Here is a 24,962-nt window from a genome sequence, read left to right as displayed (position 1 = left end):
ATAAAAATGTTAAAAAAACAATAAATAAATGAGCGTTTCATACTTACCAGACTCTGTTGTGTTATGGCGGCACACTTGCTTCCGGGTCGCGCTTTCACTTCCTGTGCTGTGCATGCAGTCACACAGCTTTCCGTGCTTTCCCCGCCCACCGGCCATCCTCTCAGCTGTGATTGGTTCCTGGCTGACACACCCCCAGCCTGTGACAGCTCTGCCGTGCAGTCATCGCAGCTCAGTAATAGGCTGCTAGGCTGCACTCAGAGCGGGCAGTCGTGCTCTATGGCTGCTCGCTCTGACATGTAGCAGAGCTGGATGTGTCGGAACTGGATCTCGTGTGGATTACGCCGGAGGGCTGTGGTGGGATAATTAAGTGGTGAAGGAGGAGGCTGCGTTTCTACTTTATTCCAAATAAAGGATTTCTCTCTGTGTCTTGTTTATTTACTCTAATTTACAGGTTTGTGATGCGGGTATCTCACAGATGACTGTGCGATCACAAACCTGGGGTTTAATAGCAGCCATGCGCTGTTATTAACTCCTGCTATTACCTTGATTGCCACCGCACCAGGGCAATCAAGATGAGCAGATATCGCACCGGAATGGTCACATCTAATAGATGCGACCATACCAGGCGGCTGCGGACTGAGGATATACCAGCCCCCGGCCGGCGTTATCATGGCTGGGAATGAAAATTGGGGGGGACCGCACGTCGTTTTTTTTTTTTAATTATTTAAATTTAAAAACAAAAAAAAGCCGCATGCGGTTTATCTTAGGCAGCAGTCACACTTGCGAGGGACTCCCACGAGTCTGACATCGCAGCACAGCCACACACACATCTGACAGGAGCGTGCATGTGTTTCTAGGTACATGCACGCTCATGTTCAGACAGGTGTCAAAACCCCGCAATTTTTTGCCAGGAGGTGTAGATTGGATGCAGAAATATGGTGTAAAAATCACAGTATCAAATTTGCATGCCTTGGCCCCCAAAAATAAAAACAATAAAAAAAAATTGCCACAGGTGGAAATTTGGTGCTGAAAGCTGGTGCAGACGATTTCAGCACCAAATGTGCACCTCCTGGCAAAAATACGAGGCAAAAATCACGGAAAAATAACCACGGCAAAAACCGCGGCATAAAAATTGCGTAAAAACGCCGCGATTTTTTGCCAGGAGGTGTAGATTGGATGCAGGAATATGGTATACAAATTTCAGCACAAAATCTGCATTTCTTAGCCAAAAAAACCCTGCGCTTTTTCTGCTAGGAGATGCAGGTCTATGAACTCAGTGACCTCCACCTGAGGTCAGGTTACCTGCGATCACAGATAAAGGACCGTGGGAACCTCCAGCTGTGACCGCAAATGACCTGAGTGACGTCACCGCTCAATGCGCAGCTCATTCTTTCTCTGGAGCTCACAGAGAGCGGTCGGTCGTGCCGCTCTCTATGATATTCAGATGTAGCCGAGCTGAAACGGCGCGGGACTTCTGTGGATTACGTTGGAGCTGCAGGGTATTTGGGGGTTAATAAAGAGGTGAAGGAGGAGTGTTTTGTACTTTATTCCAAATAAAGGATTGTTCTCTGAGTTTGTGTTTATTTACTGTCACTTACAGGTTTGTGTGATGCAGGTATCTGACAGACGCCTGTGCCATCACACTAACCTTGGGTTTAGTAGCAGCTATGTGCCGCTATTAACCCCTGCTATTACCCCGACTGGCACCGCATCACGCCAGCGGGAAGAGCCGGTATCGCAAAGTGGTATGTCGCATCTAACAGATGCGACATACCACACGGCTGCGGGCTGAGGATGTACCAGCCCCCGGCTGGCGTTATCATGGCTGGATGTGAAGATTAGGGGGAACCGCACGTCATTTTTTTTTTTTTACTTTCACCGGAGTCACACGTGCGAGGGGCTCACGCGAGTCTGCCATGGCAGCCTCGCACGTGTGACTCCGAGCACTGGATACACAGCACAGATATAGCGCGACGACTGAGGCTGCAGCCAAGCGCTATAACTGTGCTGCTGAGTGTTTACTACTGTGAACTGACTGACAGACTGTACTGCTTTCCCCGCCCACCGGCCGTCCTGTGATTGGTTGTAGTTAGCTGCCACTCAGGATGGGGGCGTGTCTAGCTGCAACCAACATGCGCCGGTGGGCGGGGAAACCATGAATATTGAATTGTCGGCTCCGGAAGGTAACAGCGTGACCCGGAAGGAGTGTGCCGCCATGACAGCGCCTCAGTGAGTATGTCGCGCTTGCTCCTAGCCCCTCCACAAACGTTTTTACCCTCCGGATTACGGTCCCCAGTGACTTATATGGGCACTGGATTCCGGAGCGGATCGGATTCTTTTTTAAATCTGTTAGTGATCCGCCGGCCCCGGATTATTGGCCGTTTGATCAGCTCTAGCCATGAACTCTCGTTAGCAATTGAATCAAAAGCTATTTCTTAGGCATTGTGCCATTGAAATGTAGTGTGCTAGTATGAATTGCAAAAGGAGCCAAGTCTGTATAGCTGGTTTTATACGTATTATGGGGGTGGGACACAGACTCCCTTTAAATGGAACCAGTCAGCAGATTTTTCATGTATAAACTAAAACTACCACCTTTAGCAGTGCCTGGCTGCATTCCATAAAAGGTGCCCATTATCCCCTTACACTCCCTGTACACCCCCCAAATACATTTTGAAAATTCCTCACGCTGTATGTAAACCTTTCGGTCTGGTCCGATGGGTGTGCTTGCTGCGGTGTTTGGTCCTCCTCTAAGCACTGATCGCCATCCCCCTGCTTAATGTGGAAGGTGTGAGGTTTCACCCAGCTATGTGCACGATACAGGAGGAGCCATCCATGGAATCAGAATTAGGGACGTCTCTGTCCCTGTCCCTTGTGTGCTGCAGTGAGTAGTGTCCGGGTAACCCACCTAATCGAATAGTAAGGGCGTGATAATAGGTTGCTAGCTGGACACCATGCGCATATGAGTGTGAATAGTGCCCTATGCGCCCCACTAGTGTGCAATTTACCTTGCACCTGTGAAGTGTCCATCATGTTAAGAGGTTTGTCTGCATCCTGTTGGTGCATTAGATGTGTTGGCCTGGGCTAACTGGACTGGTTGCCCTATTTTCTGCTGTGAGAATTAGGGACGGCAATCAGCACAGAGAGGAGAGAACGAAACCGCACAAAGAACGCCCATTGCACCAGAGGTTTACATACAGTGCGGGAGATTTTAGATTTTCAAGAAGTAATGGGGGGGGGGGGGGGTGGGAGTGTACTGCAAGTGTTAGGGGAGAATATGCACCTTTATGGAATTCAGGACAGGTGTTGCGAAAACTTCATTGGGTCACACCCCGGGAGAGCATGCCATTAGAGTGGTTCATGGAGCATTTTATGTTCAACACTATGCATTTTTGGCACAAAAAAATGCAGAATTTTAGTGTCCCAGCAAAGTGAATGAGATTTCTGAAGTCACATGCACACGCTGCTTATTTTTTCCTTGCAGATTTGAAACTGTTTCAAATCTGCAGCATTTCAATTCTTTAAGCTTTTTTGGCAACATTTTTCATCCTATTGAACTACAGAAAGAGAAAAGAACACCGAAAATGACTGGTTTTCCTGCCATGAGACACTTTTGAAGCTGAAATGTCTGCAGCAAATACTTGACATGCACATACCCAAAGTATGTTTCCTACCATCCTAATATAACATAAGAATGGGTTAAAGGGGTTATTCAGGACTTTAAAGGCCTTGTTCACACACTGCGTTTTTACTCGCTTTTTTTTTGCGTTTTTGCTGCAGAAATTTCTCAAGAAAATGGTTGTAATCTTTCTGAAGACATTCCCGAGCAAAACCTATGGGGAAAAAAAAATAGCTTTGCGCACACTGCTTTTTTTTTTCTCAAAAACACAGTTTCTGCAGAATTTCTTGAGAAAATGAATGAGCACATCACTTTTCTGCAGGTACCCGAGTTTTTTTGCCATAGATAATGGTAAAAAACCGCAGGGAGCAACCTGCGGAAAAAACGCGGTAAAAACGCATGCGGTTTTCGGTGCGGTATTGGTGCGTTTTTTGACCGCAAGTGCACTAATCTTTCAGACTCAAGAAATTTCTTGAGAATAATCTTTTTTCTAGTGTGAACAGAGCCTTAAATTGATGACCTATCCTTAGTATAGGTCATCAACATCTGATTAGTGGGAGTGCGACACCCATCAGCTGCTACGGGTGCCGCCTTAGGTTCTGAACTACTCAGCTGCAAAGCTGCACAACACAGCTCCGTCAACTGTATAGTGGCCGCAGTTCAGTAAGGCACATCCACCCCTATTGATTCGCAGTACCTAGTCGCAGTCACTATTCTGTTGACGGAGCTGTACCGTGCAACTTTCCAACTGAGTAGTTCCAGCCTGAGGCGGCAACAGTAACAGCTGATCGTGGGGGTGATGGCTGTCTCACTCCTACAGATCAGGCATTGATGTACTGGAAAACCTTTCTAAATGCTTTACTAGGAAGGTAAGATTTAGACTGCAATATGGAATTAAATTATATGCCTCAATGGGACCAGCAACTGACAGAGTACATGTTTCTACAGCGATGCATCAAAACAATTGTTTTATTTGAATACTACGAAAATGGCAAGATTAACATAAAAAAGAAAAAACATAAGCGATCTGACTTGGTGGTCAGTGTATCTAAAGATGGTCATATACACAAGACAGCGCATGGCTCAGTCTTTTCATCGAATAGCTGGCTTGTCCACATACATCAAATGTATACTTCAGCGATAATGTAACTGCAGACAATGCATAGATACCAACCATCATCAATCCCATTTTGGCAATTGTGTTGACAGATAGCAATGTTCCCTGAAACCAGTTAGCCCCGGTTGCTTGGTTTTTAGCTCTAAAGTAAAGAGAGGGCCTGTAAAGGGAAGGTACTAAACCAGGATTTCTTCTGTGAAACATGATCTGTGTTTCCATAAACATGAATATGTGGAATCTCTAATACAGCGGTCCTCATTGAATGCGCAGGACTTTTCAGAATTCAGTTTACCCATAATCAACTTTAAAATCAGGAGTTTATAAAATCTTTAAATATGGCTACAGACATTTACCTCCGTAGTGCCATTGTCGTTGATGCCATATTTATCTCTGGTCTTCTTGATGCGATCTGAAACTGTCTGTACAAATTTCCTAATTTCCTGTAAAAGAAGGTAAAATATTAAAAAAGAAGCTCAAGATTATGTGAAAGAATAGCAAGATATCACAATTATACAATACTGCAAACCTTTAAACATTATTAGTGATTAAATTAAAGTAGAAAAAGATTAAAAATATCATTGTTTACAATGTAGTTCAGGAGACCACAATATTTAAGAAGGGGTTGTCCTCTTTCAGTTAAATGTCATCAGAGCGCAGTTTAGTATGAAATAAACCATGTTGGACTCACTTTTCCCAGGACCACTGATGAGTCTCTGTCAACGCTCCCATTGTCCGACACTGGCTGTTGACATGACTTCTCCAACACTGCTAATTTGTGAGCTCAGAGTCTGTTCCTGTAGATAGAACCACTTAAACAATCGCACTGATTGGCTGCAGCACAGCAAATGTGGTGCTAACACTGTAGCCAATGACAAACAGGCGCAGCAGTGGAGGCTCAGCAGTTAACACGGGAGAAGGGAATTTTGTTACTTACCGTAAATTCCTTTTCTTCTAGCTCTTATTGGGAGACCCAGACGATTGGGGTATAGCTACTGCCCTCCGGAGGCCACACAAAGCACTACACTAAAAAGTGCAAGGCCCCTCCCCTTCTGGCTATACCCCCCCGTGGTATCACGGGTTCTCCAGTTTTAGTGCCAAAGCAAGAAGGAGGAAGCCAATAACTGGTTTAAACAAATTAACTCCGAATAACGTCGGAGAACTGAAAAAACCGTTCAACATGAACAACATGTGTACCCGCAAACAACAAAAAAATCCCGAAGGACAACAGGGCGGGTGCTGGGTCTCCCAATAAGAGCTAGAAGAAAAGGAATTTACGGTAAGTAACAAAATTCCCTTCTTCTTCAGCGCTCTATTGGGAGACCCAGACGATTGGGACGTCCAAAAGCTGTCCCTGGGTGGGTAAAGAGATACCTCATGTTAGAGCTGCAAAACAGCCCTCCCCTACGGGGATGTCACTGCCGCCTGCAGGACTCTTCTACCTAAGCTGGCATCCGCCGAAGCATAGGTATGCACCTGATAATGTTTGGTGAAAGTGTGCAGACTCGACCAGGTAGCTGCCTGGCACACCTGTTGAGCCGAAGCCTGGTGTCGCAAAGCCCAGGACGCACCCACAGCTCTGGTTGAGTGGGCTTTCAGCCCTGAAGGAACCGGAAGCCCAGCAGAACGGTAGGCTTCCAGAATTGGTTCTTTGATCCATCGAGCCAGGGTGGCTTTAGAAGCCTGCGACCCCTTGCGCTGGCCAGCGACAAGGACAAAAAGTGCATCTGAACGGTGGATAGGCGCCGTGCGAGAAATATAGATTCTGAGTGCTCTCACCAGATCTAGCAAACGTAAGTCTTTCTCATACCGGTGAACCGGCTGAGGACAAAAGGAAGGCAAGGATATATCCTGATTAAGATGAAACGAGGATACGACCTTAGGGAGAAACTCCGGAATGGGGCGCAGCACTACCTTGTCCTGGTGGAACACCAGGAAGGGAGCCTTGGATGACAGAGCTGCCAGCTCAGACACACGCCGAAGCGATGTGATCGCTACGAGAAACGCCACTTTCTGTGACAGGCGAGAAAAGGAAACGTCCTTTAGAGGCTCGAAGGGCGGCTTTTGCAGAGCAACTAGTACTCTGTTCAGATCCCATGGATCTAACGGCCGCTTGTACGGGGGCACAATATGACAGACCCCCTGTAGGAACGTGCGCACCTTAGGAAGACGTGCTAGACGCTTCTGAAAAAACACAGATAGTGCCGAGACTTGCCCTTTAAGGGAGCTGAGCGACAAGCCCTTTTCCAACCCCGATTGCAGGAAGGAAAGAAAGGTGGGCAATGCAAATGGCCAAGGGGATACTCTCTGTGCAGAGCACCAGGATAAGAAAATCTTCCACGTTCTGTGGTAGATCTTAGCAGACGTTGACTTCCTAGCTTGTCTCATTGTGGCTACGACTCCTTGAGATAATCCTGCGGAGGCTAGGATCCAGGACTCAATGGCCACACAGTCAGGTTCAGGGCCTCAGAATTCTGATGGAAAAACGGCCCTTGGGACAGTAAGTCTGGTCGGTCTGGCAGTGACCACGGTCGACCGACCGTGAGATGCCACAGATCCGGATACCACGATCTCCTCGGCCAGTCTGGGGCGACGAGTATGACGCGGCTGCAATCGGATCTGATCTTGCGTAACACTCTGGACAAGAGTGCCAGAGGTGGGAAGACGTATGGGAGCCGGAACTGCGACCAATCTTGAACTAATGCGTCTGCCGCCAGAGCTCTTTGATCGCGCGACCTCGCCATGAATGCCGGGACCTTGTTGTTGTGCCGGGACGCCATTAGGTCGACGTCCGGCACTCCCCATCGGCGACAGATTTCCTGAAACACGTCCGGGTGAAGGGACCACTCCCCTGCGTCCATGCCCTGGCGACTGAGGAAGTCTGCTTCCCAATTTTCTACGCCTGGGATGTGAACCGCGGATATGGTGGATGCTGTGTCCTCCACCCACATTAGAATGCGCCGGACTTCTTGGAATGCTTGCCGACTGCGCGTCCCTCCTTGGTGGTTGATGTATGCCACCGCTGTGGAGTTGTCCGACTGGATTCGGATCTGCTTTCCTTCCAGCCACTGTTGGAAGGCCAGTAGGGCAAGATACACTGCCCTGATTTCCAGAACATTGATCTGAAGGGTGGACTCCTGCGGAGTCCACGTCCCCTGGGCCCTGTGGTGGAGAAACACTGCTCCCCACCCTGACAGACTCGCATCTGTCGTGACCACTGCCCAGGATGGGGGCAGGAAGGATCTTCCCTGAGACAATGAGGTGGGAAGGAGCCACCATTGTAGAGAGTCCTTGGCCGTCTGGGAAAGAGAGACTTTCCTGTCCAGGGACGTTGACTTCCCGTCCCATTGGCGGAGAATGTCCCATTGAAGTGGGCGCAGATGAAACTGCGCAAAGGGAACTGCTTCCATGGCTGCCACCATCTTCCCGAGGAAGTGCATGAGGCGCCGTAAGGGGTGCGACTGGCCTTGAAGGAGGGATTGCACCCCTGTCTGTAGGGACCGCTGCTTGTTCAGCGGAAGCTTCACTCTCGCTGCTCGAGTATGAAACTCCATGCCAAGATACGTTAGCGACTGTGACGGTGACAGATTCGACTTTGGAAAGTTGATGATCCATCCGAACGTCTGTAGAGTCTCCAGCGTAGCATGTAGACTGAGTTGGCATGCCTCTTGAGAGGGTGCCTTGACAAGTAGATCGTCTAGGTAAGGGATCACCGAGTGTCCCTGAGAGTGCAAGACTGCTACCACCGCCGCCATGACCTTGGTGAAGACCCGGGGGGCTGTCGCCAGACCGAATGGCAGAGCTACGAACTGAAGATGATCGTTTCCTATCACAAAACGTAGAAAACGTTGATGTTCTGTAGCAATTGGCACGTGGAGATAAGCATCTTTGATGTCTATTGAGGCAAGGAAGTCTCCTTGAGACATTGAGGCAACGACAGAGCGGAGGGTTTCCATCCGGAACCGTCTGGCGTGCACATGTTTGTTGAGCAGCTTTAGATCCAGAACAGGACGGAACGAGCCGTCCTTTTTTGGAACCACAAAGAGATTGGAGTAAAACCCTCGCCCTTGTTCCTGAGGCGGTACAGGAACCACTACTCCCTCCGCTCTTAGGGAGTCCACCGCCTGCAGCAGGGCATCTGCTCGGTCTGGATGTGGGGAGGTTCTGAAGAACCGAGCTGGAGGACGAGAACTGAACTCGATTCTGTACCCGCGAGACAAAATGTTTGTCACCCACCGGTCTTTGACCTGTGACATCCAAATGTCGGAAAAGCGGGAGAGCCTGCCCCCAACCGGAGATGCGGAGGGGGGGGGCTGGAAGTCATGAGGTAGCCGCTTTGGAAGCGGTTCCTCCATTTGCTTTCTTGGGGCGTGCGTGAGCCCGCCAGGAATCTGAGACTCTTTGCGTCCTCTGAGTCCCTTTGGACGAGGAGAATTGTGTCTTGCCCGAACCTCGAAAGGACTGAAACCTCTGCTGCCATTTTTTCTGCTGAGGTTTGCTTGATCTGGGCTGGGGTAAGGAAGAGTCTTTACCCTTGGACTGTTTAATGATGTCAGCCAATGGCTCGCCAAACAGTCTATCTCTAGATAAAGGCAAGCTGGTTAAACATTTTTTGGAACCAGCATCTGCTTTCCAGTCCTTTAACCACAAGGCTCTGCGCAAAACTACCGAATTGGCGGACGCCATTGAGGTGCGGCTGGTAGATTCTAGGACCGCATTGATAGCGTAAGACGCAAACGCAGACATCTGCGAGGTAAGGAACGCCACTTGCGGCGCCGCTGGATGTATGATAGCATCCACTTTTGCTAAACCAGCTGAAATAGCTTGGAGTGCCCATACGGCTGCGAATGCTGGAGCAAACGACGCGCCGATAGCTTCATAGACAGATTTTCCATCTGTCTGTCATTGGCATCCTTAAGTGAAGCGCCATCCTCCACTGCAACTATGGATCTAGCTGCAAGTTTGGAAATCGGGGGGTCTACTTTTGGACACTGGGTCCAGCGCTTGACCACATCAGGGGGGAAAGGAAAACGTGTATCCTTAGAACGTTTAGAGAAACGCCTTTCTGGATGAGCGTCGTGTTTCTGGATTGACTCTCTGAAGTCAGAGTGATCCAAGAAAGCACTCAATTTACGCTTGGGATAGAGGAAACGAAACTTCTCCTGCTCTGCAGCTGCCTCCTCTGCAGAAGGAGCTGGGGGAGAAATATCCAACAGTCTATTGATGGCTGAGATAAGATCGTTTACCATGGCGTCCCCATCCGGGGTATCCAGATTGAGAGGGGTTCCAGGATAAGACTCCTGATCACTCTCTTCAGACGCATCACAGGGCGACTGATTGCGCTGAGACCCTGAGCAGTGTGATGACGTTGAGGGTCTTTCCCAGCGAGCTCGCTTAGGGTGGCTGGGGCTATCATCTGAGTCATAATACTCAGCCTGAGAAGCCGGGGACCCCCTTGTAGTCTGGATTAATTCCAACTGAGGGGGATTAGAGGACAGAGACCTCGCCGTGTCCATAGACTGAGCCCCAGTCATGGATTGCAAAGTTTCAAGGATTTTTGCCATAGTCACAGACATTCCATCAGCAAAAACTGCAAAGTCTGTCCCTGACACCGGGGCAGGACTTACAAGCGTCTCAGCCTGGGTCACTACCCCTCCGGACTCCGGCTGGCGAAGCAGCACCGGATCTGAGCATTGCACACAATGGGGGTCTTTGGAACCTGCTGGTAGAGCAGCCCCACATGCAGCACACGCAGTGTACACAGCCCTAGCCTTGGCAGCCTTGCGTTTTGTGGATGACATGTTGCTGCCTCCTCAGAGCGATCTGGGGTATCCAGCCAGGAAGCGACCTCACAGTGCAAGAAATAAATAAATATATATATCTGGTGACACAGTACACCAATACACACTGAGGCACTAGAGGGGCCAGCTGAAATGCCGCTTACCGCCCGCTTAAGAGCGGGTGTGTGGTCTCCAAAAGCCCCCTAGTCCAGGTCTCCCAGAGCCTTGCGTCCTTCCTCTAGCCAGACTGCATGTAATGGCTGCCGGCGTCCTGGGAGAGGAGGGGGGGCGGGCCCTGGGCGTTCCTGACTAAGAGCGGGAAGCCTGCTTCCCTCTGTGCCTAGTGAGAGGGCTGGAGCATGTAAATCAGGCTCCAGCCCTCGTCGCTGCTGCGAAACAGCGTCTCTCCCCTACCCTGATTGACAGGGTGGAGGCGGGAACGAAGCGGAGCTAGGCCGCAAAAGCCGGGGACTGGATTTATAAACGCCGCCGCCGTAAAAGCGCGGTCGGCGTGTCCCCGGCGCACCACAAGTCACAGCAGCGCCGCCCGGTCCAGTGGGGGTCGGCGCTGCGTTCCCACAACACAAAGTCCCCCAGTAAACTGTAGGAACACTAACTCCAACGTTACGGTCCCCGGCGCACTACAACACCCAGCCAGCCCGGAGTGTGTCTGTGCCTGCCGGGGACACAGAGTACCTGTATGATGCAGGCCTTGTCCCTGATTGTACTCCTGCTCCATATCCATCAGGTGCTATGGGTCTGTGGATGGAGCCCGGCGTCAGAGCTTAGAGGCCGGCAGGATCCCACTTCCACAGAGCCCTACAAGGGGATGTGGAAGGAAAACAGCATGTGGGGCTCCAGCCCCTGTACCAGCAATAGGTACCTCAACCTTACAACACCATCCACGGGTGAGAAGGGAGCATGCTGGGGGCCCTATATGGGCCCTCTTTTCTTCCATCCGAAATAGTCAGCAGCTACTGCTGACTAAAATCTGTGGAGCTATGCGTGGATGTCTGACCTCCTTCGCACAAAGCTTGAAAACTGGAGAACCCGTGATACCACGGGGGGGTATAGCCAGAAGGGGAGGGGCCTTGCACTTTTTAGTGTAGTGCTTTGTGTGGCCTCCGGAGGGCAGTAGCTATACCCCAATCGTCTGGGTCTCCCAATAGAGCGCTGAAGAAAAGGAGCGTACACCATGATATATATAATACAGTTGCAACCAAAAGTTTACATACGCTATGTAAAAAGACACATTCATGTTTTTTCAGTATCTGACATGAAATCAGAAGTCAAAAGAAATCAGCCAAGATCTCAGGAAGAGAATTGTGGGCTGAAAGGCCACTCTGCCAGGAAGAAGCCATTACTCCACAAAATATGCAAAACAACCCAGATTAATGTTTGCAAATGTACACATAAACAAAGACCTTAATTTTTCGAGACATGTCCTGTGGTCTGATGAAACTAAAATTGAACAGTTTGGCTATAATGACCATCGTTACGTTTGAAGGAAAAAGGGAGAAGCATTGAAGCCTAAGAACACAATCCAAACTGTGAAACACAGGGGTGGAAGCATCATGTTGTGGGGTTGTTTTACTTTACAAAATAGATGGCAGCATGAGGGAAAGAAAAAAAAGATGTGGCAATATTGAAGCAACATCTCAAGACATCAGCCAAGAACTTAAAGCTTTGATGGAAATGGGTCTTCCAAATGGACAATGACCTGAACCATACTGCCAAACTGGTTACAAAGTGGCTTAAGGCTAACAAAGCCAATGTTTTGGAGTGGCCATCACAAAGCCTTGATCTCAATCCTATTGAAAATGTATGGCCATAGCTGAAAAGGCAGGTGCGAGCAAGGCGACCTACAGACATGGCTCAGTTACACCAGTTCTGTCAAGAAGAATGGGCCCAAATTCCTACCAACTTTTGTGAGAGGCTTGTGGAAGGATAGCCAAAACGTTTGACCCAGGTCAAACAGTTTAAAGGGCAATGCGACAAAATGCTAATGAAATGTATGTAAACTTTTGACTTTGCAGAAAGTAATAAACATGCCTTAAAACATTCTCTGTCATTATTCCTAAAACGGGAAAGGTTTATTCTGATTTCATGTCAGATAGTGAGAAAAACATGCAGATGTGTCTTTTTAAATAGTGTATGCAAACTTCTGGTTTCAACAGTATAATATATAAGTATCAAAAAATATATTCTTAAATGTGTTATTGACATGGATATCTCACCAGATGTCCATCCAAGCCACACAGACAAGGAAATGAAACCACAGACGTCCAAAAATGAACAACTTAATTTCCATAAGGATAACACAATTAGAAGACCAGGCTGGGAGGAGCCCACCTGGTCAGCAGCAGCTCATGATAACAGCTGTATGCAAAAGGAGAACAATGAGCGAAAATTGCTGAATAAAAAAAGATTTTTATTTGTACTCAAAGTGCACAGTGCATAAATTATTTGTAGAAATTTAATACAAGGGATGTATACAAGGGGATCAAACAACTGGGCAGTTGTAATAAAAGTGCGATTCGGCTATAAAGGTAACCGTGACTGTGCATAATTATAACCCTACATGAATTAACACCTCATAAACATTGCTGGAAAAAAATGGAAAAATGTGTATATTGTACCATAAAAACAGTCCAACCATTTAGAGTTATATGGGTAGTTGATACCATACACAACATGGAAAATGGATCAGTTAACTATCAAAGTGAAATGGCTAGGAAAAATCCAAATGCCAAAGATATATGTAAAGAACTGATCCAGAAAATCAGCAATGTGAATTCATAGTAGATGGAAATTACAACAGGGGAGATCTCCCAAAGGCAGATCCGTTGTAAAGAGCACAAGTAAATATAATGACTAAACAGCTGAAAGGCACAAGTAGAAAGCAATTATCAGGTTATCAAAACATTACTGTTGTGTGGCGCGGTGGGAAATTCCCTGACGTACGTTTCGCGGCCCGCGGCCGTGAAGCCAGATTGCTGATTTTCTGGATCAGTTCTTTACATATATCTTTGGCATTTGGATTTTTCCTAGCCATTTCACTTTGATAGTTAACGGATCCATTTTCCATGTTGGGTATGGTATTAACTACCCATATAACTCTAAATGGTTGGACTGTTTTTAATGGTACAATATACACATTTTTCCATTATTTTTTCCAGCAATGTGTATGAGGTGTTAATTCATATAGGGTTATAATTATGCACAGTCACGGTTACCTTTATAGCCGAATCGCACTTTTATTACAACTGCCCAGTTGTTTGATCCCCTTGTCCTCTTGTATACATCCCTTGTATTACATTTCTATAAATAATTTATGCACTGTGCACTTTGACTACAAATAAAAAATCTTTTTTATTCAGCAATTTTTGCTCATTGTTCTCCTTTTGCATACAGACGTCCAAAAATGTAGTGGTGTGTAATAATGAGAACTGACACAGGGGAAAAGTATTGAACACGTTTACTGAAATGTTTTTAATACTTTGTACAAAAGCCTTTATTGGCGATAACTGCTTCATGACACCTCCTGAATGGAGACACTAGTGGTATGCAGATATAATTTTGGCCCATTCTTCCACACAAACACTCTTCAAATCCTGAAGGTTCCGTGGCCTCCTATGAACTTTTTAGTTGCTCCTATAAATGTTTTTATTGGATGCAGGTCAGGTGATTGCTGGGACATTCTAGCAGCTTTATTTTCTCTGAAACCAATTGAGAGTTTCATTGACTGTGTGTTGGGGATCATGGTTTGCTTAAATGTCCACTCTTATTTCAAATTGTCTCTCCAGTAAAGGAGACAAACTCTAGCACAGCGCCACCTATTGGAAGTAGCGATCCTAAAAGTCACAAGTGGATTTTCGACAATCCTTTGCAATATGACTCAGGATATATAAGCCAGATCAGAATCCCAATTTGCAGACACGGTGTTTCGGGGTGCTTGCCCCTCGTCAGTGCAAAGTATGGGGGTGTCTGATCTGGCTCATGAGAAAGCTATGTGGGGACCACGGGGAAACACTATTCTCCTTAAGGAGACTTTGCAAGCCAGTCTGGCTGCCAGGTAAGGGGACTTATAGCTGCAATGCCCCTCTGGGAAATATTCAAATTGTCTCTCCAGTAAAGGAGACAAACTCTAGCACAGCGCCACCTATTGGAAGTAGCGATCCTAAAAGTCACAAGTGGATTTTCGACAATCCTTTGCAATATGACTCAGGATATATAAGCCAGATCAGAATCCCAATTTGCAGACACGGTGTTTCGGGGTGCTTGCCCCTCGTCAGTGCAAAGTATGGGGGTGTCTGATCTGGCTCATGAGAAAGCTATGTGGGGACCACGGGGGAACACTATTCTCCTTAAGGAGACTTTGCAAGCCAGTCTGGCTGCCAGGTAAGGGGACTTATAGCTGCAATGCCCCTCTGGGAAATATTCAAATTGTCTCTCCAGTAAAGGAGACAAACTCTAGCACAGCGCCACCTATTGGAAGTAGCGATCCTAAAAGTCACAAGTGGATTTTCGACAATCCTTTGCAATATGACTCAGGATATATAAGCCAGATCAGAATCCCAATTTGCAGACACGGTGTTTCGGGGTGCTTGCCCCTCGTCAGTGCAAAGTATGGGGGTGTCTGATCTGGCTCATGAGAAAGCTATGTGGGGACCATGGGGGAACACTATTCTCCTTAAGGAGACTTTGCAAGCCAGTCTGGCTGCCAGGTAAGGGGACTTATAGCTGCAATGCCCCTCTGGGAAATATTCAAATTGTCTCTCCAGTAAAGGAGACAAACTCTAGCACAGCGCCACCTATTGGAAGTAGCGATCCTAAAAGTCACAAGTGGATTTTCGACAATCCTTTGCAATATGACTCAGGATATATAAGCCAGATCAGAATCCCAATTTGCAGACACGGTGTTTCGGGGTGCTTGCCCCTCGTCAGTGCAAAGTATGGGGGTGTCTGATCTGGCTCATGAGAAAGCTATGTGGGGACCACGGGGGAACACTATTCTCCTTAAGGAGACTTTGCAAGCCAGTCTGGCTGCCAGGTAAGGGGACTTATAGCTGCAATGCCCCTCTGGGAAATATTCAAATTGTCTCTCCAGTAAAGGAGACAAACTCTAGCACAGCGCCACCTATTGGAAGTAGCGATCCTAAAAGTCACAAGTGGATTTTCGACAATCCTTTGCAATATGACTCAGGATATATAAGCCAGATCAGAATCCCAATTTGCAGACACGGTGTTTCGGGGTGCTTGCCCCTCGTCAGTGCAAAGTATGGGGGTGTCTGATCTGGCTCATGAGAAAGCTATGTGGGGACCACGGGGGAACACTATTCTCCTTAAGGAGACTTTGCAAGCCAGTCTGGCTGCCAGGTAAGGGGACTTATAGCTGCAATGCCCCTCTGGGAAATATTCAAATTGTCTCTCCAGTAAAGGAGACAAACTCTAGCACAGCGCCACCTATTGGAAGTAGCGATCCTAAAAGTCACAAGTGGATTTTCGACAATCCTTTGCAATATGACTCAGGATATATAAGCCAGATCAGAATCCCAATTTGCAGACACGGTGTTTCGGGGTGCTTGCCCCTCGTCAGTGCAAAGTATGGGGGTGTCTGATCTGGCTCATGAGAAAGCTATGTGGGGACCACGGGGGAACACTATTCTCCTTAAGGAGACTTTGCAAGCCAGTCTGGCTGCCAGGTAAGGGGACTTATAGCTGCAATGCCCCTCTGGGAAATATTCAAATTGTCTCTCCAGTAAAGGAGACAAACTCTAGCACAGCGCCACCTATTGGAAGTAGCGATCCTAAAAGTCACAAGTGGATTTTCGACAATCCTTTGCAATATGACTCAGGATATATAAGCCAGATCAGAATCCCAATTTGCAGACACGGTGTTTCGGGGTGCTTGCCCCTCGTCAGTGCAAAGTATGGGGGTGTCTGATCTGGCTCATGAGAAAGCTATGTGGGGACCACGGGGGAACACTATTCTCCTTAAGGAGACTTTGCAAGCCAGTCTGGCTGCCAGGTAAGGGGACTTATAGCTGCAATGCCCCTCTGGGAAATATTCAAATTGTCTCTCCAGTAAAGGAGACAAACTCTAGCACAGCGCCACCTATTGGAAGTAGCGATCCTAAAAGTCACAAGTGGATTTTCGACAATCCTTTGCAATATGACTCAGGATATATAAGCCAGATCAGAATCCCAATTTGCAGACACGGTGTTTCGGGGTGCTTGCCCCTCGTCAGTGCAAAGTATGGGGGTGTCTGATCTGGCTCATGAGAAAGCTATGTGGGGACCACGGGGGAACACTATTCTCCTTAAGGAGACTTTGCAAGCCAGTCTGGCTGCCAGGTAAGGGGACTTATAGCTGCAATGCCCCTCTGGGAAATATTCAAATTGTCTCTCCAGTAAAGGAGACAAACTCTAGCACAGCGCCACCTATTGGAAGTAGCGATCCTAAAAGTCACAAGTGGATTTTCGACAATCCTTTGCAATATGACTCAGGATATATAAGCCAGATCAGAATCCCAATTTGCAGACACGGTGTTTCGGGGTGCTTGCCCCTCGTCAGTGCAAAGTATGGGGGTGTCTGATCTGGCTCATGAGAAAGCTATGTGGGGACCACGGGGGAACACTATTCTCCTTAAGGAGACTTTGCAAGCCAGTCTGGCTGCCAGGTAAGGGGACTTATAGCTGCAATGCCCCTCTGGGAAATATTCAAATTGTCTCTCCAGTAAAGGAGACAAACTCTAGCACAGCGCCACCTATTGGAAGTAGCGATCCTAAAAGTCACAAGTGGATTTTCGACAATCCTTTGCAATATGACTCAGGATATATAAGCCAGATCAGAATCCCAATTTGCAGACACGGTGTTTCGGGGTGCTTGCCCCTCGTCAGTGCAAAGTATGGGGGTGTCTGATCTGGCTCATGAGAAAGCTATGTGGGGACCACGGGGGAACACTATTCTCCTTAAGGAGACTTTGCAAGCCAGTCTGGCTGCCAGGTAAGGGGACTTATAGCTGCAATGCCCCTCTGGGAAATATTCAAATTGTCTCTCCAGTAAAGGAGACAAACTCTAGCACAGCGCCACCTATTGGAAGTAGCGATCCTAAAAGTCACAAGTGGATTTTCGACAATCCTTTGCAATATGACTCAGGATATATAAGCCAGATCAGAATCCCAATTTGCAGACACGGTGTTTCGGGGTGCTTGCCCCTCGTCAGTGCAAAGTATGGGGGTGTCTGATCTGGCTCATGAGAAAGCTATGTGGGGACCACGGGGGAACACTATTCTCCTTAAGGAGACTTTGCAAGCCAGTCTGGCTGCCAGGTAAGGGGACTTATAGCTGCAATGCCCCTCTGGGAAATATTCAAATTGTCTCTCCAGTAAAGGAGACAAACTCTAGCACAGCGCCACCTATTGGAAGTAGCGATCCTAAAAGTCACAAGTGGATTTTCGACAATCCTTTGCAATATGACTCAGGATATATAAGCCAGATCAGAATCCCAATTTGCAGACACGGTGTTTCGGGGTGCTTGCCCCTCGTCAGTGCAAAGTATGGGGGTGTCTGATCTGGCTCATGAGAAAGCTATGTGGGGACCACGGGGGAACACTATTCTCCTTAAGGAGACTTTGCAAGCCAGTCTGGCTGCCAGGTAAGGGGACTTATAGCTGCAATGCCCCTCTGGGAAATATTCAAATTGTCTCTCCAGTAAAGGAGACAAACTCTAGCACAGCGCCACCTATTGGAAGTAGCGATCCTAAAAGTCACAAGTGGATTTTCGACAATCCTTTGCAATATGACTCAGGATATATAAGCCAGATCAGAATCCCAATTTGCAGACACGGTGTTTCGGGGTGCTTGCCCCTCGTCAGTGCAAAGTATGGGGGTGTCTGATCTGGCTCATGAGAAAGCTATGTGGGGACCACGGGGGAACACTATTCTCCTTAAGGAGACTTTGCAAGCCAGTCTGGCTGCCAGGTAAGGGGACTTATAGCTGCAATGCCCCTCTGGGAAATATTCAAATTGTCTCTCCAGTAAAGGAGACAAACTCTAGCACAGCGCCACCTATTGGAAGTAGCGATCCTAAAAGTCACAAGTGGATTTTCGACAATCCTTTGCAATATGACTCAGGATATATAAGCCAGATCAGAATCCCAATTTGCAGACACGGTGTTTCGGGGTGCTTGCCCCTCGTCAGTGCAAAGTATGGGGGTGTCTGATCTGGCTCATGAGAAAGCTATGTGGGGACCACGGGGGAACACTATTCTCCTTAAGGAGACTTTGCAAGCCAGTCTGGCTGCCAGGTAAGGGGACTTATAGCTGCAATGCCCCTCTGGGAAATATTCAAATTGTCTCTCCAGTAAAGGAGACAAACTCTAGCACAGCGCCACCTATTGGAAGTAGCGATCCTAAAAGTCACAAGTGGATTTTCGACAATCCTTTGCAATATGACTCAGGATATATAAGCCAGATCAGAATCCCAATTTGCAGACACGGTGTTTCGGGGTGCTTGCCCCTCGTCAGTGCAAAGTATGGGGGTGTCTGATCTGGCTCATGAGAAAGCTATGTGGGGACCACGGGGGAACACTATTCTCCTTAAGGAGACTTTGCAAGCCAGTCTGGCTGCCAGGTAAGGGGACTTATAGCTGCAATGCCCCTCTGGGAAATATTCAAATTGTCTCTCCAGTAAAGGAGACAAACTCTAGCACAGCGCCACCTATTGGAAGTAGCGATCCTAAAAGTCACAAGTGGATTTTCGACAATCCTTTGCAATATGACTCAGGATATATAAGCCAGATCAGAATCCCAATTTGCAGACACGGTGTTTCGGGGTGCTTGCCCCTCGTCAGTGCAAAGTATGGGGGTGTCTGATCTGGCTCATGAGAAAGCTATGTGGGGACCACGGGGGAACACTATTCTCCTTAAGGAGACTTTGCAAGCCAGTCTGGCTGCCAGGTAAGGGGACTTATAGCTGCAATGCCCCTCTGGGAAATATTCAAATTGTCTCTCCAGTAAAGGAGACAAACTCTAGCACAGCGCCACCTATTGGAAGTAGCGATCCTAAAAGTCACAAGTGGATTTTCGACAATCCTTTGCAATATGACTCAGGATATATAAGCCAGATCAGAATCCCAATTTGCAGACACGGTGTTTCGGGGTGCTTGCCCCTCGTCAGTGCAAAGTATGGGGGTGTCTGATCTGGCTCATGAGAAAGCTATGTGGGGACCACGGGGGAACACTATTCTCCTTAAGGAGACTTTGCAAGCCAGTCTGGCTGCCAGGTAAGGGGACTTATAGCTGCAATGCCCCTCTGGGAAATATTCAAATTGTCTCTCCAGTAAAGGAGACAAACTCTAGCACAGCGCCACCTATTGGAAGTAGCGATCCTAAAAGTCACAAGTGGATTTTCGACAATCCTTTGCAATATGACTCAGGATATATAAGCCAGATCAGAATCCCAATTTGCAGACACGGTGTTTCGGGGTGCTTGCCCCTCGTCAGTGCAAAGTATGGGGGTGTCTGATCTGGCTCATGAGAAAGCTATGTGGGGACCACGGGGGAACACTATTCTCCTTAAGGAGACTTTGCAAGCCAGTCTGGCTGCCAGGTAAGGGGACTTATAGCTGCAATGCCCCTCTGGGAAATATTCAAATTGTCTCTCCAGTAAAGGAGACAAACTCTAGCACAGCGCCACCTATTGGAAGTAGCGATCCTAAAAGTCACAAGTGGATTTTCGACAATCCTTTGCAATATGACTCAGGATATATAAGCCAGATCAGAATCCCAATTTGCAGACACGGTGTTTCGGGGTGCTTGCCCCTCGTCAGTGCAAAGTATGGGGGTGTCTGATCTGGCTCATGAGAAAGCTATGTGGGGACCACGGGGGAACACTATTCTCCTTAAGGAGACTTTGCAAGCCAGTCTGGCTGCCAGGTAAGGGGACTTATAGCTGCAATGCCCCTCTGGGAAATATTCAAATTGTCTCTCCAGTAAAGGAGACAAACTCTAGCACAGCGCCACCTATTGGAAGTAGCGATCCTAAAAGTCACAAGTGGATTTTCGACAATCCTTTGCAATATGACTCAGGATATATAAGCCAGATCAGAATCCCAATTTGCAGACACGGTGTTTCGGGGTGCTTGCCCCTCGTCAGTGCAAAGTATGGGGGTGTCTGATCTGGCTCATGAGAAAGCTATGTGGGGACCACGGGGGAACACTATTCTCCTTAAGGAGACTTTGCAAGCCAGTCTGGCTGCCAGGTAAGGGGACTTATAGCTGCAATGCCCCTCTGGGAAATATTCAAATTGTCTCTCCAGTAAAGGAGACAAACTCTAGCACAGCGCCACCTATTGGAAGTAGCGATCCTAAAAGTCACAAGTGGATTTTCGACAATCCTTTGCAATATGACTCAGGATATATAAGCCAGATCAGAATCCCAATTTGCAGACACGGTGTTTCGGGGTGCTTGCCCCTCGTCAGTGCAAAGTATGGGGGTGTCTGATCTGGCTCATGAGAAAGCTATGTGGGGACCACGGGGGAACACTATTCTCCTTAAGGAGACTTTGCAAGCCAGTCTGGCTGCCAGGTAAGGGGACTTATAGCTGCAATGCCCCTCTGGGAAATATTCAAATTGTCTCTCCAGTAAAGGAGACAAACTCTAGCACAGCGCCACCTATTGGAAGTAGCGATCCTAAAAGTCACAAGTGGATTTTCGACAATCCTTTGCAATATGACTCAGGATATATAAGCCAGATCAGAATCCCAATTTGCAGACACGGTGTTTCGGGGTGCTTGCCCCTCGTCAGTGCAAAGTATGGGGGTGTCTGATCTGGCTCATGAGAAAGCTATGTGGGGACCACGGGGGAACACTATTCTCCTTAAGGAGACTTTGCAAGCCAGTCTGGCTGCCAGGTAAGGGGACTTATAGCTGCAATGCCCCTCTGGGAAATATTCAAATTGTCTCTCCAGTAAAGGAGACAAACTCTAGCACAGCGCCACCTATTGGAAGTAGCGATCCTAAAAGTCACAAGTGGATTTTCGACAATCCTTTGCAATATGACTCAGGATATATAAGCCAGATCAGAATCCCAATTTGCAGACACGGTGTTTCGGGGTGCTTGCCCCTCGTCAGTGCAAAGTATGGGGGTGTCTGATCTGGCTCATGAGAAAGCTATGTGGGGACCACGGGGGAACACTATTCTCCTTAAGGAGACTTTGCAAGCCAGTCTGGCTGCCAGGTAAGGGGACTTATAGCTGCAATGCCCCTCTGGGAAATATTCAAATTGTCTCTCCAGTAAAGGAGACAAACTCTAGCACAGCGCCACCTATTGGAAGTAGCGATCCTAAAAGTCACAAGTGGATTTTCGACAATCCTTTGCAATATGACTCAGGATATATAAGCCAGATCAGAATCCCAATTTGCAGACACGGTGTTTCGGGGTGCTTGCCCCTCGTCCGTGCAAAGTATGGGGGTGTCTGATCTGGCTCATGAGAAAGCTATGTGGGGACCACGGGGGAACACTATTCTCCTTAAGGAGACTTTGCAAGCCAGTCTGGCTGCCAGGTAAGGGGACTTATAGCTGCAATGCCCCTCTGGGAAATATTCAAATTGTCTCTCCAGTAAAGGAGACAAACTCTAGCACAGCGCCACCTATTGGAAGTAGCGATCCTAAAAGTCACAAGTGGATTTTCGACAATCCTTTGCAATATGACTCAGGATATATAAGCCAGATCAGAATCCCAATTTGCAGACACGGTGTTTCGGGGTGCTTGCCCCTCGTCAGTGCAAAGTATGGGGGTGTCTGATCTGGCTCATGAGAAAGCTATGTGGGGACCACGGGGGAACACTATTCTCCTTAAGGAGACTTTGCAAGCCAGTCTGGCTGCCAGGTAAGGGGACTTATAGCTGCAATGCCCCTCTGGGAAATATTCAAATTGTCTCTCCAGTAAAGGAGACAAACTCTAGCACAGCGCCACCTATTGGAAGTAGCGATCCTAAAAGTCACAAGTGGATTTTCGACAATCCTTTGCAATATGACTCAGGATATATAAGCCAGATCAGAATCCCAATTTGCAGACACGGTGTTTCGGGGTGCTTGCCCCTCGTCAGTGCAAAGTATGGGGGTGTCTGATCTGGCTCATGAGAAAGCTATGTGGGGACCACGGGGGAACACTATTCTCCTTAAGGAGACTTTGCAAGCCAGTCTGGCTGCCAGGTAAGGGGACTTATAGCTGCAATGCCCCTCTGGGAAATATTCAAATTGTCTCTCCAGTAAAGGAGACAAACTCTAGCACAGCGCCACCTATTGGAAGTAGCGATCCTAAAAGTCACAAGTGGATTTTCGACAATCCTTTGCAATATGACTCAGGATATATAAGCCAGATCAGAATCCCAATTTGCAGACACGGTGTTTCGGGGTGCTTGCCCCTCGTCAGTGCAAAGTATGGGGGTGTCTGATCTGGCTCATGAGAAAGCTATGTGGGGACCACGGGGGAACACTATTCTCCTTAAGGAGACTTTGCAAGCCAGTCTGGCTGCCAGGTAAGGGGACTTATAGCTGCAATGCCCCTCTGGGAAATATTCAAATTGTCTCTCCAGTAAAGGAGACAAACTCTAGCACAGCGCCACCTATTGGAAGTAGCGATCCTAAAAGTCACAAGTGGATTTTCGACAATCCTTTGCAATATGACTCAGGATATATAAGCCAGATCAGAATCCCAATTTGCAGACACGGTGTTTCGGGGTGCTTGCCCCTCGTCAGTGCAAAGTATGGGGGTGTCTGATCTGGCTCATGAGAAAGCTATGTGGGGACCACGGGGGAACACTATTCTTATTTCATCATCATGGTAGATGACAGCAGATTTGTTTTTCAAAAATATTTCAGTACATTTGCCAATAAGTCCTTTGTTCAATTATATGACGTTTGCCACTGCTGTATGCTGAAAAACAGCTCATCACCATGATATTCCCACTTCCAAACTGCTGGTATGATCTTTTTGGGTTGTCAGGTTCAGTTGTGAAATGAGCCATTTCTTAATGATTTTGACCTCCTGCATTCAAATCTGACAATGAACATTTTTAGGGTACTTTCACACATCCGGACTTTTGCTCTGCGGCACAATACGGCGTTCTGCAGAAAAACCGCAACCGGCTTTTGTAACGCCGATTGCGGTTTTTTTTTTGCATTGACTTACATTAGTGCCGCATTGTGCCGTAGGGGCTTGCGTTCGGTCCGGTTTTTGCCGCATGCGGCAGATTTAGCCGATGCGGCGGCCGGATCGAACGTACCCTGCAACGTTTTTTGCTCCGGCAAAAAACACCGCATCGCGCCGCATCCGGCCGCTGCGGCGCATTTTTCAATGCATCCCTATGGAGGCCGGATGCGGCGCGATGCGGAAAAAACCGCATCCGGTCGCCGCATGCGGTATTTTCCACTGCGCATGCTCAGTAGCATGCCGCAACCGGAAAAAACCGGACCGGCCGCATGTAAAAACTGATGCAAAGGATGCGGTGTTTTCACCGCATCCGTTGCATAGTTTTCACAGCCGGATTGAGCCGCAGGGCTCAAACCGGATGTGTGAAAGTAGCCTTAGTTGGCTCTTGTTTCTATGATGGTTTTCATTTTACTTCTACATATAATACATAAAATAGTTTGAGTACTTCAGAACATTATTTTTACAATTATAAAGATGCAAAATATTTTGTTAGGACAATTTTCTTATATTTAGAGGAAATTTTGCAACAATTCAAATACCTAAAACATGTCTAAAACACTATTGCAAATTTAAACAGTTCTAGAAATCGCACTACAAAATTTGGTCCTCATTCAGTGACTACTCTTTTTTGCTTGTCTCTTGTATGCCTGCATCAAATCATCTCTTACAATTGTCCAACAGTAATCTTCAAGCATTGATGAATTCCATTTTCCTTGATATCTTTTCTCCATACCCGCAATATCTTGATGAAATCTCTGTGTACTTGTCGCTTACTGCTCCGCAGTTTGGTGGAAAGAATCTAGATCCAAATCTAAGAAATTAATCTTTAAGGACATGCTACTACCAAAATCCTTATACGTTTTTCCACCAACTGTTTTTAGTTACCTGGTCTTGAGTTTCACAAAAAAAATAGTTACAACTAATGCGAATGTTACCCATGCAGCCTCTTTTCCTTGCCCTGCAACAAAAACACTCCTCATCTTGAAGAAGCTAACGAATCTGAGATCCAACAAAGACTCCTTTCTTTAAGGCTAAGTTCACACACTGCGTTTTTTTGACGCTGCGTTTTTGACCGCTAAAAAAGCACAAAAACGCACACGCGTCAAAAAAACGCGTCAAAAAATGCATGCGTTTTTACCGCGATTTGGTGCGTTTTTGATCTCTGCCGTTTTCTGCGGTTTTCCAAAGCATTGCATGGGGAGAAAACGCAGAAAAATGCAGGAAAGA

General features: G+C 47.4%; 1 protein-coding gene across 2 annotated transcripts in view; it reads right to left on the bottom strand.

Moving 5' to 3' along the window:
* The window catches only part of POLR3A (RNA polymerase III subunit A), a 317,895-nt gene that overhangs the window by 58,923 nt on the left and 234,010 nt on the right, over positions 1-24,962 (bottom strand). For both annotated transcript variants that reach the window (XM_075349070.1, XM_075349071.1), the window contains one exon: positions 5,087-5,173. In XM_075349070.1, coding sequence (XP_075205185.1) covers positions 5,087-5,173 — 87 coding nt within the window. The remainder of the gene's footprint in view (positions 1-5,086; positions 5,174-24,962) is intronic.

This window comes from Anomaloglossus baeobatrachus, chromosome 5 (assembly GCF_048569485.1).
Source record: "Anomaloglossus baeobatrachus isolate aAnoBae1 chromosome 5, aAnoBae1.hap1, whole genome shotgun sequence".
Lineage (NCBI taxonomy): Eukaryota > Metazoa > Chordata > Amphibia > Anura > Aromobatidae > Anomaloglossus > Anomaloglossus baeobatrachus.
Note: the sequence above shows the minus strand (reverse complement) of the source record. Positions and strands in the feature narration are given on the sequence as shown.